Raw genomic sequence first — 13,375 nt, 5'->3', positions numbered from 1 at the left:
ACCTCTACCTCTAAGCCATGCAGCCCCCACTCAACCAAAACAAACAGGCACCTTCTTGCTCAGCCCCACATCTTTGCTCCCTACCTGTCTGAGTCCTACCTGCCAACTTCCAGCACCCACAGCTGGCTGTGCAGACCCAATGTAGCTGGGGGAAAGCAGGACAGCTTATTTTCCTCCTTGCATCAAACAAAACCATCAGTTACATTCTGCTGGCTGAATTTGTATTAGTAAAGATAATGAACAAGGAACAGCTTGATGTTCAAAGCTCAGGTGGCATCTGCAACTCCTGGCCATTTTTATTACTACTCATTTGAACGACACTACCGGTAGTATCCAGAGATCAGGGCTTCATTGCACCAAGTGCTGTACAAGCGTTTGAAAAGAGACAGTCTCTGCCCTGAAGAGCATGCGATCTAAAGAGACAAAGAAAGGGTTATTAGGTTATTCCCATTTTATGGACGGGGAACTGAGGCACTGGAAAATTAAGCGACTTGCCCAAGGGCAAACAGGAAGTCTGTGGCAGAGCAGGAATTGAAATCAGATCTCTAAAGTCCCAGCCAAGTGCCTTAATCACAAGATCATTGATTTACTTGAAGCAAAGTGAATCTGAAATGACTGGGGGAGACTAAGGCCTGGTCTACACTTAAAAGTCAGGTTTACAGTTACAGCACTCAGGCACATGAAAAATAAATACCCTTGAGCACCATAGCTATGTCAACTAACCTCCAATGTAGACATGGTTAGGCTTACAGAAGAATGCTTCCGTCAGCATAGGTACTGCCACTCATGGAGGTGATGGAAAATCCCCTTCCATTGCTGTAGGAAGTGTATGGCGCCGTATCTGAGCCACTGTAGTAGCTGTAGTGTAGACATGGCCGCAACAGTCCACTCAATCATGTTACTTCTATACTGATTTTTCTAGCAGTAACCACCCTTCAATGGTGCCTTTAGACTCGTCCTCAGAAGACAGGGGAGTTCCCCTAGACTTGGGTCTGTCCTGCAGAACTGGGCACAAACAGCAACCAACGAGGGCATAAATTAGAGACCAGACAGCCCTTCTAGGCTGTGACCATGAAGCTCTACGTCTGCAAGTGTTTGGTTAACTTATGTTCAATATTTTTCAAAATAAAATTGTGAAAAAATTCAAAAATGTTTCCATTTTGCAGGAGTCAAGATGGACTGACCCATTTTTATTCCTCCCCACCCCTTTTTTTTTTTTTTAATCAAAACTATTATTGAAGTTTTTCATTTACCAAAACCTGGAGTTTCTGAAAATGAAAAGCATCAATAATGTTCTCAATCAAAATTTCTTTGAAGAGAGCCACAAAAAAATTCTAAAACAGCAATTTGCAAAATGTTTCATTAAAAAAACAAGAACGTCTTGTTCAAAATAATTCCAGCCTACTCTTCTTTTCCAGTTCTCATGCTGTGATCAGAGCAGAGAGGAACTACTGTGAAAGAGGCCTGTCTGGTGGAGCTTCCATCCTCGCTGAAAGCAGGAAGTACCAGGAAGAAGCTTGTTTCTGCACGATTCCCCTCCTCCACTTCATGGGTTCTGAAAAGCCTCAGCAGCTTGGGAAGCTGAATTGAAGGAGCCTCCAACCCTTTTGAAGTTCACCCTTTGCAACGAACACTCGCAATCATGGTGCTGCGCAGCGACCGTGGGAAGAACCAATTCATGCCTCTGACTCCGAGATTAAAGACGTGTGTCAGGTCTCAAGAAAGGGTCCCCGTCCCTCCAACCATACACACACTCCTCCCGAAACTGACACATTTTGCTCAGCTGTGCATTGGTTCTTCTATTTTTTCTTCTCTAACTATGCAGGGCCCAGATCTGTGAGCCTTGCACAGCTAACACTTCTGTAGGCACCAGCGGATGTTTTGGGTGCACCAGGAGTACAGGATTGGGCCCTCTGAATCTTCTGTCATTAATTGCTTGTTGAGCAGGGCAGAGAGGCTGGCGGTTGGGGGTAATGTGCTGAAATCACGAGGCTGGGCATTATGCATTCAAGGAGCACATGATGCCAGCCGTGGTGGAGAGGGACAGCTATTGTGATAGGGGCAATGATGTCTTGGAGACAATGGGAAAAAGGGCCCTTTGTTCCGTATTTTTTTTAAAGATACAGAACAGATTTGATCTTTCTTTTGGTGGGACCCTCAGACAAGTCGAAAACGGGCCTCGTTAACAAGGCTAAATTCAGTACACCCAACGCAAAAAAACAGAGCAGGAAAAGTCTGAGTTAGAAGCCTGAAGGCAGGAAATTCACAATTAAAATAAGAGGCTTGGTCCTTACTCTACTGGGGTCACCAGATGTCCAGAGGCATCTGACACCCATTTTCCACCTGGTGGGATTTTAAAACTTGATACTACATCAGTGCAGGAAGAAAAGCAAATAAGGTGAGAGTTGAGATACTCAACACTGGAATAATATTCTAGTGAAAGGAGACAGATCAAACAGGCATGAAACAGATCAGCCAATCATACCAGAAGCAGGACATCTATTCAGCCCATAAATACCAAGTTTATTTATACTCACTAAGAGTCAGTGCAAAATCCAGTGATTTATATGTCTTGATCCTGCTCAGATACAACATTGTGAAATCAGGAGGAATGCCATTTAAGTCAATAGTTACACCTGAGTAAAACCCATACGTGTCAGTGAAGAAGTAGACTCGAGAGTCCAAAAACTTTAGAAATGGATCCAACATTGTCTGATTTACAGAACTACATTTATTCATACAATGAGACTTAAAAAAAATACTGAATAACTGAATGTTGTGGGTGAACCTAAGACCTGGAAATAGTAGATATAACTCCACTGAAGTCAGTCGATTTGAATCTGGCTCTCTATAGTGCAATGAACTGACTAGTATGGCTGTGACACCTCCGCCTTCTTAATGGATGGAAATCAGGACTGCTCAACTGTGTCGCACAGAGTCAATACAGCTAATGGAGCCTTTACCTCAAACAAGTCCTAGCTGGCCACGGATCTAAAATTCTAGCGAGGAGAAGAGGGATGGACTGATGATGCAACTGGAGAGATCTTCACATGAAGTCAAGCAATGCACAGAGTTACTACCTCTACCTCAGCAGCAGCCAGGCCTCCATTTACCCTCTGCTTGCAATGGTTCCTTCTCAAGTCATAAGAACGGCCATACTGGGTCGGACCAATGGTCCATCTAGCCTAGTATCCTGTCTTCCAACAGTGGCCAATGCCAGGTGCTTCAAAGAGAATGAACAGAACAGGGCGATTTATTGAGTGATCCCATCCCCTGTCATCCAGTTCCGGTATCCAATAGTCAGAGTTAGGCACATCAAGAGCAAGGGGTTGCATCCCTTACCCTCTTGGCTAATAGAACATTGATTGACCTATCCTCTATGAATTCTAATTTTTTTTTTTAACCCAGTTATACTTTTGGCCTTCACAACATCCCCTGGCAACAAGTTCCACAGGTTGACTGGGTGTTGTGTGAAGTACTTTTTTTTTTTTTTAAACTGCTGCCTATTAACTTCATTGGTTCCTGTGTTATGTGAAGGGGTAAATAAAACTTCCTTATTCACTTTCTCCACACCATTCATGATTTTATAGACCTCTATCACATCCCCCCTTAGTCATCTCTTTTCTAAACTGAATAGACTCAGACTTCTTAATCATTCCTCATATGGAAGCTGTTTCATACCCTTAATCTTTTTGTTGCCCTTCTCGGTACCTTTTCCGTTTCTAATATATCTTTTTTTGAGATGGGGCGACCAGAATTGCATGCAGTATTCAAGATGTGGGCCTATCATGGATTTATATAGTGATCCCATAATTTTGTATGTATAGTTATGTTTTCCAATATGCATTACTTTGCATTTATCAACATCAAATTTCATCTACCATTTTGTTGCATAGTCAGTTTTGCAAGACCCCTTTGTAATGCTTCAGTCTGCTTTTGACTTAACTATCTTGAGTAATTTTGTAGCATCTGCAAAGTTTGCCATCTCACTGTTTACCCCTTTTTCCAGATCATTTATGAATATGTTGAACAACACAGTACAGACCCCCGGGGGACACCACTATTTACCCCTCTCTCCATTCTGAAAATTGGCCATTTATTCTTACTCTTTGTTTCCTGTCTTTCAACCAGTTACCGATCCATCAGAAGACCTTCCTTTTTATCCCATAACTGCTTACTTTGCTTAAAAGCCTTAGGTGAGGGACCTTGTCAAAGGTTTTCTGAATGTCCAAGTGTGCTATATCCACTGGATCACCCTGGTCCACATGTTTGTAGACCCCTCAGAGAATTCTATTAGACTGATGAAGCATGATTTCCCTTTACAAAAAACATGTTGACTCTTCCCCAACAAATCATGTTCATCTTTGTCTCTGATAATTCTGTTCTTTACTGTAGTTTCAACCAGTGTGCCTGGTACTGAAGTTAGGCTTATCAGCCTGTAATTGCCAGGATCGCTTCTGGGGCCGTTTTTAAAAATTGGCATCATATTAGCTATCCTCCAGTCATCTGGTACAGAAGATGATTTAAGTGATAGCTTACATACCACAGTTAGTATTTCTTCAATTTCATATTTGAGTTCCTTCAGAACTCTTGGGTGAACACCATCTTGTCCTGGTGACATTACTGTTTAATTTATCAATTTGGTCCAAAAATCTTCTCCACTGACACCTTAATCTGGGACCCTTTCTCAGATCTGTCACTTAAAAAGATAGCTCAGTTGTGGATATCTCCCTCACATCTTCTGCAGTGAAGACCAATGCAAAGAATTTATTTAGCTTCTCCGCAATGGTCGTGTCTTCCTTAAGTGCTCCTTTAGCATCCTAATCATCCAGTGGCCCCACTGGTTGTTTGGCAGGCTTCCTGCTTCTGATGTACTTAAAAATTTTTTTGCTTAGTTTTTGAGTCTTTTGCTAGTTGCTTTGCAAATTCTTTTTTGGCCTGCCTGATTATATGTTTACACTTGACTTGCCAAAGTTTATGCTCCTTTCTATTTTCCTCAGTAGGATTTGACTTCCAATTTTTAAAGGATGCCTTTTTGCGTCTAACCACTTCTTTTACTCTGTTGTTTAGCCATGGTGGCATTTTTGGTCCTCTTACTATTCTTTTTAATTTGGGGTATACAGTTAATTTGAGCCTCTATTATGGTGGTTTTTTAAAAGTTTCCCTGCAGCTAGCAGGCACTTCACTCTTGTGACTGTTCCCTTTAATTTCCATGTAACTAGCCTCCTCATTTTTGTGTAGTTCCCCTTTCTGAAGTTAGATGCTGCTGCGGTGGTGTTCTTTGGCATTTCCCTCCCACCCTCACAAGGATGTTAAATGTAATTATATTATGGTCGCTATTACCAAGCAGGGTTCAGTTATAATCACCTGTTGGACCAGATCCCCGTGCTCAATTGAGGACTAAATCAAGCATTGCCTCTTCCCTGTGAATTGCTGACATTTCCTGTGTGAAGCTGACTTACCTGCTGCATTTTTTCCAGGTCAAGGCTGGGTCTGCTGACCTTGTCCCCGTAACCTTGCCGGTGTCTCTTACAAGGCATGACTTGCTCAAAGCCAGCCCCAACACTTGTGAATATCAGAGGCCTGGAGGTTGGGTTCCGCACCAAGGGCTGCAGTCTCTTAGGAGGGGAGGCACTGAACAGCACTGGGCTGGGGCTAGCATGCAGACCATCGGCTTGTTCCACCACGGGCCGGAAGGACATGCCACACAAGTTCTTCACTTCCTCGTCACTGGAGGACGTGTTGTTGCTGTCACCACAGCAAGAAAGCCTGCTGACCTGAGACCACTTCCGCTTCTCGGTGGCAAACTCTCGGTTGATGCGCTCCAATTCCTCTTCCGAGCTGTGACGATCCAAGCTAGCATGGAAAAGGGCCCGGACCTTACAGCATTGATTCTCCTGGTTCTGGAGCTGATTGGTCGCAAGAGGGGTCAGTGTGCAATTCCGTCTTCTCTCTGAGGGAAGGAGGAGAAATGTGAGTGGTAGGACAGGTGTGAATCACACCTGCTATACAATCAGGCCTATTAGCTTCTGATCACCCCTTCTTGATCCTCCAAATAACCACTTCAATTGCTCATTAGCATATGGCCGGAAGGCCACAGATCGCAGCTCAGCTTTAAGTTGGCTCACTGGACCCCAGCCAGAGAACCACCAGTTGGACACAGACTGTACAGCAAGTATATTGACACACCAGTTATTTCAGCGCCTGAATCTATTAAAAAGCTGGGTCCCTATGTAATGTGCTGGCTTTGTGTGTGAGAACAAGTGGATGACGTTGCCTTCTAGTGACTCTGTGAGACGATATGGGACTTACAAGTAGTGTTATTTAAAGGAATTCTCCTGAGACTCTAACAGCTGAAGCAGTGTTTTTGAGCTACGTGTGCGTACCAACCCCCCTCCAATTATTAAAGTTGCTGAACACTCCATTATAAGATCCGTTTTCAGTTACTTATAACTTTGACATTTGTGCTAAAATTTTTAAACATTAACCATTTGTGCTAAAATTTTCCATGCCAGGCGTCTACCTCAGGCTGAATGTTTCCGCAAAACTTCAGCCAAAATGGTTAACTGGTTTCCAAGAACAAGGCTAGGAAAACACACATTTGTTTTGCCAGTGTTAAAAAATTCTGCCGACCTTTTCTGTGAGCTCTAGTGCCCTCGCAGAGCAGGGAGTTAAAATTTGGCATGGGGAGCCTTTTATGTCAGGGATGTGCCTTTTGCCATCCCCATAAAAATCCACCCAAATTTGGCCCTCCAAAAAAAATCAATTCACAGAAGCTCAGCAGAGGCTTGCTAGAGTTTTGCAGCTAAATTCTCCAGAGATTCCATTGCACTGGGCCTGCTCCAGTTTGGGGCTGAGCAAGACTTCCCTTGCACTTGTGGACCATGCCCTGGAGCTGAGAGTTCTCAGTGATCCCCTGCTGGGTCCAGACATGGTGGAGATGGAAGCTGCTTGTTCAAATGTAGAGGGGCCAAGAGCCAGACCTCAGAGATGGTGAGCAGAAAGGAGTAAGGACAAGGAGTCTGGGAAAAGTGGAAACTGGGACTATTTGGGCAAGAAGACTGGGAACTGCTGGGAGAAGAAACTGGGAATGGTTAGGCAAGAAGACTGATACAGGCAGCTGGTGGAAGGAAAAGAGTGGGGAAGGAGATGGGGTGTGGGACAGGAATCTGGAGGGATGAGACTAAGACTTGCTGGACAAGCAGACTTGGGCGGGAATGAGAAGCCTGAGAAATGGAGAGAGGGATTGGCTAGGTGAGGAGAAAGGGGTGGGGCAAGGAGCCAGAGCGGGAAAGAGGCAGGACTGGGACAGGTTGGAGTGTATGGGGTAGAAGGGGTCAAGTTTGGGAGGAAATGGGCAGAAGAGTCTGGAATCCCCTCTAGAGCCTGGAATGGAACCCAAGATGAACCCTCTTCTGTCAGCAAATATCTGTGAAACCCATTGGCCATATGTCTCATCCCCATCTAGTGCTGGTCCACAGAGAGGACAGCAACCTGCTACTACTACCCGTTACTTTGTTAGCTCATGTGGCAGTGGTCTCACTGGTGGATCTCAAGGTTCCACCCTGCTGCTGATCCACATGGGTGTCAATCTGATGCCACATGATGGAATTTCTATTTTCTCCGTTTCTTTTTAGAAAACCTATGAAATGGAACCCCCAGAACAAACTAAATTAAAAGAACCATATGAAGGATTGCAAAGTCGTGCTCTCAAAAGTCAGGAAGCACCAGAAGTAAGGTTGCCTGTGTTTCTTTATGTCAGCCCCCTTGGTGTATGCATTATGAGATGATCTCAATTACATGAGCGTACACTATTTTTTCCACAGGATCCTGCATCATTCAGTGCACAGGATGGACCATGCTCTGGAGATGAACCATGGTTGTCTAGTGAAGGAGGAGACTGCGGCCTGTACAACTCCTGCCTCGTATGTGGAGTGCAAGAGTGGCTAAAAATCACTCCAACAGAATCAGGTGTGTAGTGAGTGAGGCAGGGGAAGGAGAAGGAGTGAACTCATGATGTAGGCAGTTGAACGCTGCTGTAGAGAATTGGATTCTATTCCTGCTTTTGCCATAGAATTCCTATGTGGTGCTGGGCAAATCACTTCAACCAAACTTTCCACAGGTGGCCATGAATTAAATGTTCCTCATTTTCTGGGTGCCTGACTTGAAAACCTGGGATGTGATCTGCAGAAGTGAGCGCTCATCCCAATGGGACCTGTGCTTTGGATATAGAAAGTGCTATACAATGATAAGTTCTCTGGAAAATCAAGTATTCTGTATCTCAAATGGGGCAAGGTGTGTTGGGAAAATAAATTCATTAATCTTTGTGAAACACTCCGATACTGTAGTGATGAGCACCATAGAAAAACCCAGGAGGAAATGAATCATTGTGTCTTCACAGCAAAGTTTGAACAGTGTGCAGTAAAAAAACAACTCAACAATGACGAGAAAACAAAATATTGAAGAGCTCTCATTCAGTGAGCATTGTACATTTTGGGCTCTCAGTGAGCCACGGGTTCTGTGGAAAAAAAACCAGTATGTGCTCATGTAATTAAAAACTGGCTCCTAATGCATACCCCCAAGAGGTCTAATTTTAGGTAGAACAGGAAACCTTACTTCTAACACTTCCTAACTTCTGAGAGCTAAACTTGGCAACATTAATCATGTTATTTTAATGTAGTTTTTTGTGAGTAACATGATATTATATAAAAACTAGGTCTGTTATCTGAAACTTATGAAGAGAAAGCATTGTCCAGTAGATAGGGCTCTGGATTGGAAGCCAGAAGACTGGGTTCTAAGCTCTGCCATTGACCTGCCCGGAGACCTTCTCCTCCCTGAGCTACTGTTTCCCTGCCCTTAACAGGAGGTTAATGATACTTAAGGCTTGTCTCCACAGGGCCACTCAATTGAATTATCTAGAGGTGTGAAGTTAAAGTGCATGAACCCCGCCATGTGGATGGCCTCATTCAGAAGTAAAGAGGAATTAGTTCACTTTATCTTCACTCCTTTTAAAGGAGAATTAAGGGCTTTGTCTATACTTGAAATCCTACCATGGCACAGCTGCACCACTGCAACTGTGCCGCTGTGCACTTCAGTGTAGACACTACCAACGTCGACGGGAGAGGTTCTCCCATTGCTGTCATTATTCCCCCTTCCCGAGAGGTGGTAGCTAGGTCCCTGTGAAGACAAGCCCTTAGTGAACAGCTTAGAGAACTGTGGCCTTGGTCCTGCAAACACTTGCACAATTTCATTGATGTGAGTAGTCCCACTGACTTCAAGGCTGCTCTGACTTACTCTGGGCTGAGCAGGTCTACGCAAGACTGGCTTAAAGCCACTCGAATAGAACAACTGAAATTAGTCCCAGTGTGTACTTGTACACTGTCAGGGACCTGTTCATGTACAGGTAGATTAAGAAGGATCCTTTCTATTGATACCCTTGTGAGCTGCTGTTTACAACCCCTGCTGATTCCAGCAGTCCCATAGGGCTTCCTGAGCAAAGATTGTCAAGCTAAGGAGGATGTACATGGAGATGGGAGCATCCACAAAGCGTCCACTAAGGAGATGCAGGCGAGACAGTAGAACCGGCTGTGGTGCAGGAGGGATAATATGAACTGGAAGGCAAGTCTCTTTCAGGGCAGAGGGGCAAGGCAAAATGCACTTCCACCATGGCAGCCTTGATTTATGCTCTTTATTCCCTTGTCCCTTTACCTCTGTCGATCTGAGCAAGCTCCTGGTTCTCTCCCTCAGAGTCATCGCTGTCCTCCTCATCACTTGGGGGGTAGGAGATCTAGGTGACAAGTCAGAAAGAGAAGGTTTCATCGTTGGTATTAAACATCTGATGCCCCCTGCACCTCTGCTGCCCACACCCACTTCCCCAACCTCTCCCACTCAAATCCTGCAGCCACCCACCACCATGAACCACACTCACCCTGCGACCACGCAGACACCCTGCATAAACATCTTCCTCCCCAACCTCAATCTCCACGCCCACGTACCCATCTACCAAACCCAGTACAAACGCACACTGCCTGCTTCCACCTCACCTCCCCAGCCTGTCCCCGTAACACAGTGGTTCTCAAACTTTTGTATTGGTGACCCCTTTCACACATCAAGCCTCTGAGTGAGATCCCCCTTATGAATTAAAAACTCTCTTTTTTATATTTAACACTATTATAAATGCTGGAGTGAAGCGTGGTTTGGGGTGGAGGCTGACAGCTCACAACCCCCATGTAATAACCTTGTGACCCCCCTGAGGGGTCACAACCCCCAGTTTGAGAACCCCTGCCGTAACACAAACACATCTCCTCCTCCCAATCTCCCCAAACACACATACCCTGTAACCACACACAACCTGTCTCCACATCCATCCCACACCTACGCTCACTTCCCCAACTCCTCCCCACCGTGCTGCCACCAAGTTCCCCCCCCAACACACACACACACATCCTGTCAACAACCACGCCATCCTACAAACCACACACATAGCCCTACACCAGTCACCCAACATGTGCACCCACGCTCTCCTTCTAGGAACACACGAACCACCGAAGAACATACATGCCCTGCCACGCTTTCTGGAAGAGTCCAGTGCAATTTACCAGAGATGACACAAATTAGATCCTATAGAAATATAATAGGGCTGTCTAGAATTTACTTCCAAAAGCCTACCGAATATGACAGAAAGAGACTCCTTCCATAGGCCTTTTAGAACCACCCCCCAAAATTTCATAACGAATTAAATCCTATAGGACAGATGAAAAAGATCTTTAGATAGGTTCTCATTTGCTATTATGCTCTATAGGACTCTTCCATAAAGGGCCTTACACATGGCCATGCAGCATATACACCTTCTTCTCCAAAGCCAAAATACCCACAATGCCCCTTTCCTACAGGCACACATGCTATGCCACTACACACCCACAAACACACAAGGCCTGCCACCATTCAACCCATGCCAACACCCCACCAATAGGCTTTCCCCATTAGCAGTGACTTGATTTAGCAGCCACTTTGACTGGTGCTAAATCTTCCAGGTATATTTGGAATAGACATTTCATGTTGCTGACAATTCCAGATATACCTGGATTTGGCCAACCAATGCACCTGAACCAAAACCCCATATCCAAGCACCCACTAACATGGGGGCTATAGGTTTGTTTGGAATTTTTTAATCTAAATTTGGTGGCTGGCCCCTATGCCTGAGATGGACTGAAGTAGAGCCCTGGATTAAATTGCTGCAGCTTGAGTCCAATTCTAGATAGAACACATCTGACGTTCTGCTGAACAGTCCACATATAGCTGCGTAAAACACACCTACTGTGTTGCCAAATGTGCTGATACACCTATGGAGACTGTGCCTGCAACACTGCTGAATGTGGCACACATAGGAATTACCATAGTCCTCAGACCTGATATCCAGCTAGCCCGTATCCCATCTCTGCTAGTGGCCTGCACCAGATGCTTCAGAAGAAGATGCAAGAATCCCAAGAAAGCCCACATAATGGGCAATTTTGGAATAAACTGCCTGTAGAGGAATTTACTTTGTATCCCCAGGCCATTAGTGGTTGCCCAAAGCATACAGTTTTCTATCCTCTATACATTTTTAATCCTACCTAAAATAACTGTGCGTGGTCCTATTATTCATCTAATTATCAAAAGCTTTTTCTGAATCCTGCTAGGCTCTTGGCCCACAACAGTATCCTGTGGCAATGAGTCTCACAGGTTAATTATGAGTTGTATATGGGAGAGGGGAAAAATATATTTCCTTTCAAAGTTTTTAATAGGCTGCCTTTTAAATTGCATGGTGATCCAGGTAGAATGCACACATGATGTTGATACAAATCTATCTTCTCATACTCCACTGGTCCCCAGGAAATGTCACTGGAGTAACACAGCCCAACGGGTGCACAGGGACTAGCAGTACAGGAGAAAATTCATTTCATTGGGGCCATATGTGGACAAAATAAATAAGAGGACTGGAGAAGGTCTATAGCTGGCACCAAACACAGGCACAGCATCTGTATCAACCCAACCACCATCCTGCAGTCTGATGTAAGTGGGCATTGTCAAATCTTCCCTACCTCCCTTCACATTTGCTTCTCACCCTCCTGTATTTGCAATGCCCTGCTAGAAACTGGAAAATATTTTCCTTCCTGGATGGTTTGAGAATTTCCCACTACTACGTGTCAAACCATGACAGTGGGAGCTGGATTTTCCTGAGCTCGGCATGCTGCTGAAATCAATACAGTTGCTTGTTTCTCCACACCAGCTAAGATTACATTGTGCGTGTGTGAGCGTGCGCACACACACACTTTAATAAGGACATTTAGCACTGAGGAGGGGTGCCAAGTTAACAGCCATGGAGTATGAAGTCCTCCATTTGTCCAGAGGGCTGGTACAATATGTAGCTATTATTTGTATTAGAGCAGTGCCCAGAGGCTCCAACTGAGACTGAAGCCCCATTGTGGGACATGCTATACAAACACACAGTGGGCTTCTCTTCAGTCAGAGTTAACTCAACTTGTAACTTGATTGCTGCCCCTAACTTGAGTTCTGTCCACACACACTGAACTCAAGTGTGGTTGCTGTTAGCTCAAGCTTGCTGGCCTAGCAGGGGGGGATAGGCTAAAACTTGTCAGCTGCTAACATGACCACTCTGCAGTTTGGAAGCAGGTTAGCTCCTCGAGCATCGCTAGTCCTCCAATGCCTTCCCACAATGCCCCATGTGCCCAAAAAGGGCAGACAAGTTCTCCCACAATTCCCTAGGAAAGAATACACAGAGCGGCTCAGTTTACTAAGCAGTGCTAAGAAGCATGGCACATGTAGAGTTGCCAACTTTGATTGGATGAATTCCTGGAGGTTTCATCACATGACATTATCTTTTTAATTAAAAAATTAATCTTTAATTTCTGGAGACTCCCGGACAATCCTTGAGGGTTGGCAACCCTGGGGACATGCTCTCAAAAGTCTCAGCATGCCACATACCACAGCAGCTGGAGTGTCATTTCACGTTGTGACTTCTCTCGCTCAAGCTGAGTAACTCCAGTGGAGATAACTGGAGTTAACGCTTCAGTGAAGGCATGCCCAGCAAGAGACAGTCCCTGCCCCAAAGAGTGTACTCTGTGCTTTTAACAATGATTAGAATGGAAAAACTGAGCCTGTGGCAGTAATACCACGGGAGTGCCCATAAGTGCTCCCATACTCTGGTATGGCGAACAGTGTGATAGAAATGCCTACATGGATAGATGTGGCTTCTACCATCCGTATAACTATTTATCTTACTGAGACAAACAGGTTTTTAGCACTAGCCACGAGACAACAAGCTATGCTCCGTTCTGCCTCAGATGGCGTTCACAAAACCACCAAGTGAGGTCTA

General features: G+C 44.9%; 1 protein-coding gene across 5 annotated transcripts in view; it reads right to left on the bottom strand.

Moving 5' to 3' along the window:
• Positions 1-13,375, bottom strand: part of LOC128834694 (uncharacterized) — a 79,459-nt gene that overhangs the window by 51,685 nt on the left and 14,399 nt on the right. For 3 of the 5 annotated variants that reach the window (XM_054023700.1, XM_054023701.1, XM_054023702.1), the window contains exons 2-3: positions 9,709-9,787; positions 5,463-5,953 (exon numbers count right to left, since the gene is read on the bottom strand). In XM_054023700.1, the coding sequence (XP_053879675.1) occupies positions 5,463-5,953; positions 9,709-9,787 (570 nt within the window). Of the gene's footprint in view, positions 1-283; positions 414-2,508; positions 3,224-5,462; positions 5,954-9,708; positions 9,788-13,375 lie in introns of those variants that run through there. The other 2 variants (XM_054023703.1, XM_054023704.1) reach the window with 2 other exon arrangements.

This window comes from Malaclemys terrapin, chromosome 3 (assembly GCF_027887155.1).
Source record: "Malaclemys terrapin pileata isolate rMalTer1 chromosome 3, rMalTer1.hap1, whole genome shotgun sequence".
In the NCBI taxonomy this organism is placed as follows: domain Eukaryota; kingdom Metazoa; phylum Chordata; order Testudines; family Emydidae; genus Malaclemys; species Malaclemys terrapin.
The sequence above is the reverse complement of the archived record's forward strand: the minus strand, read 5'-3'. Positions and strand labels throughout refer to the sequence as shown.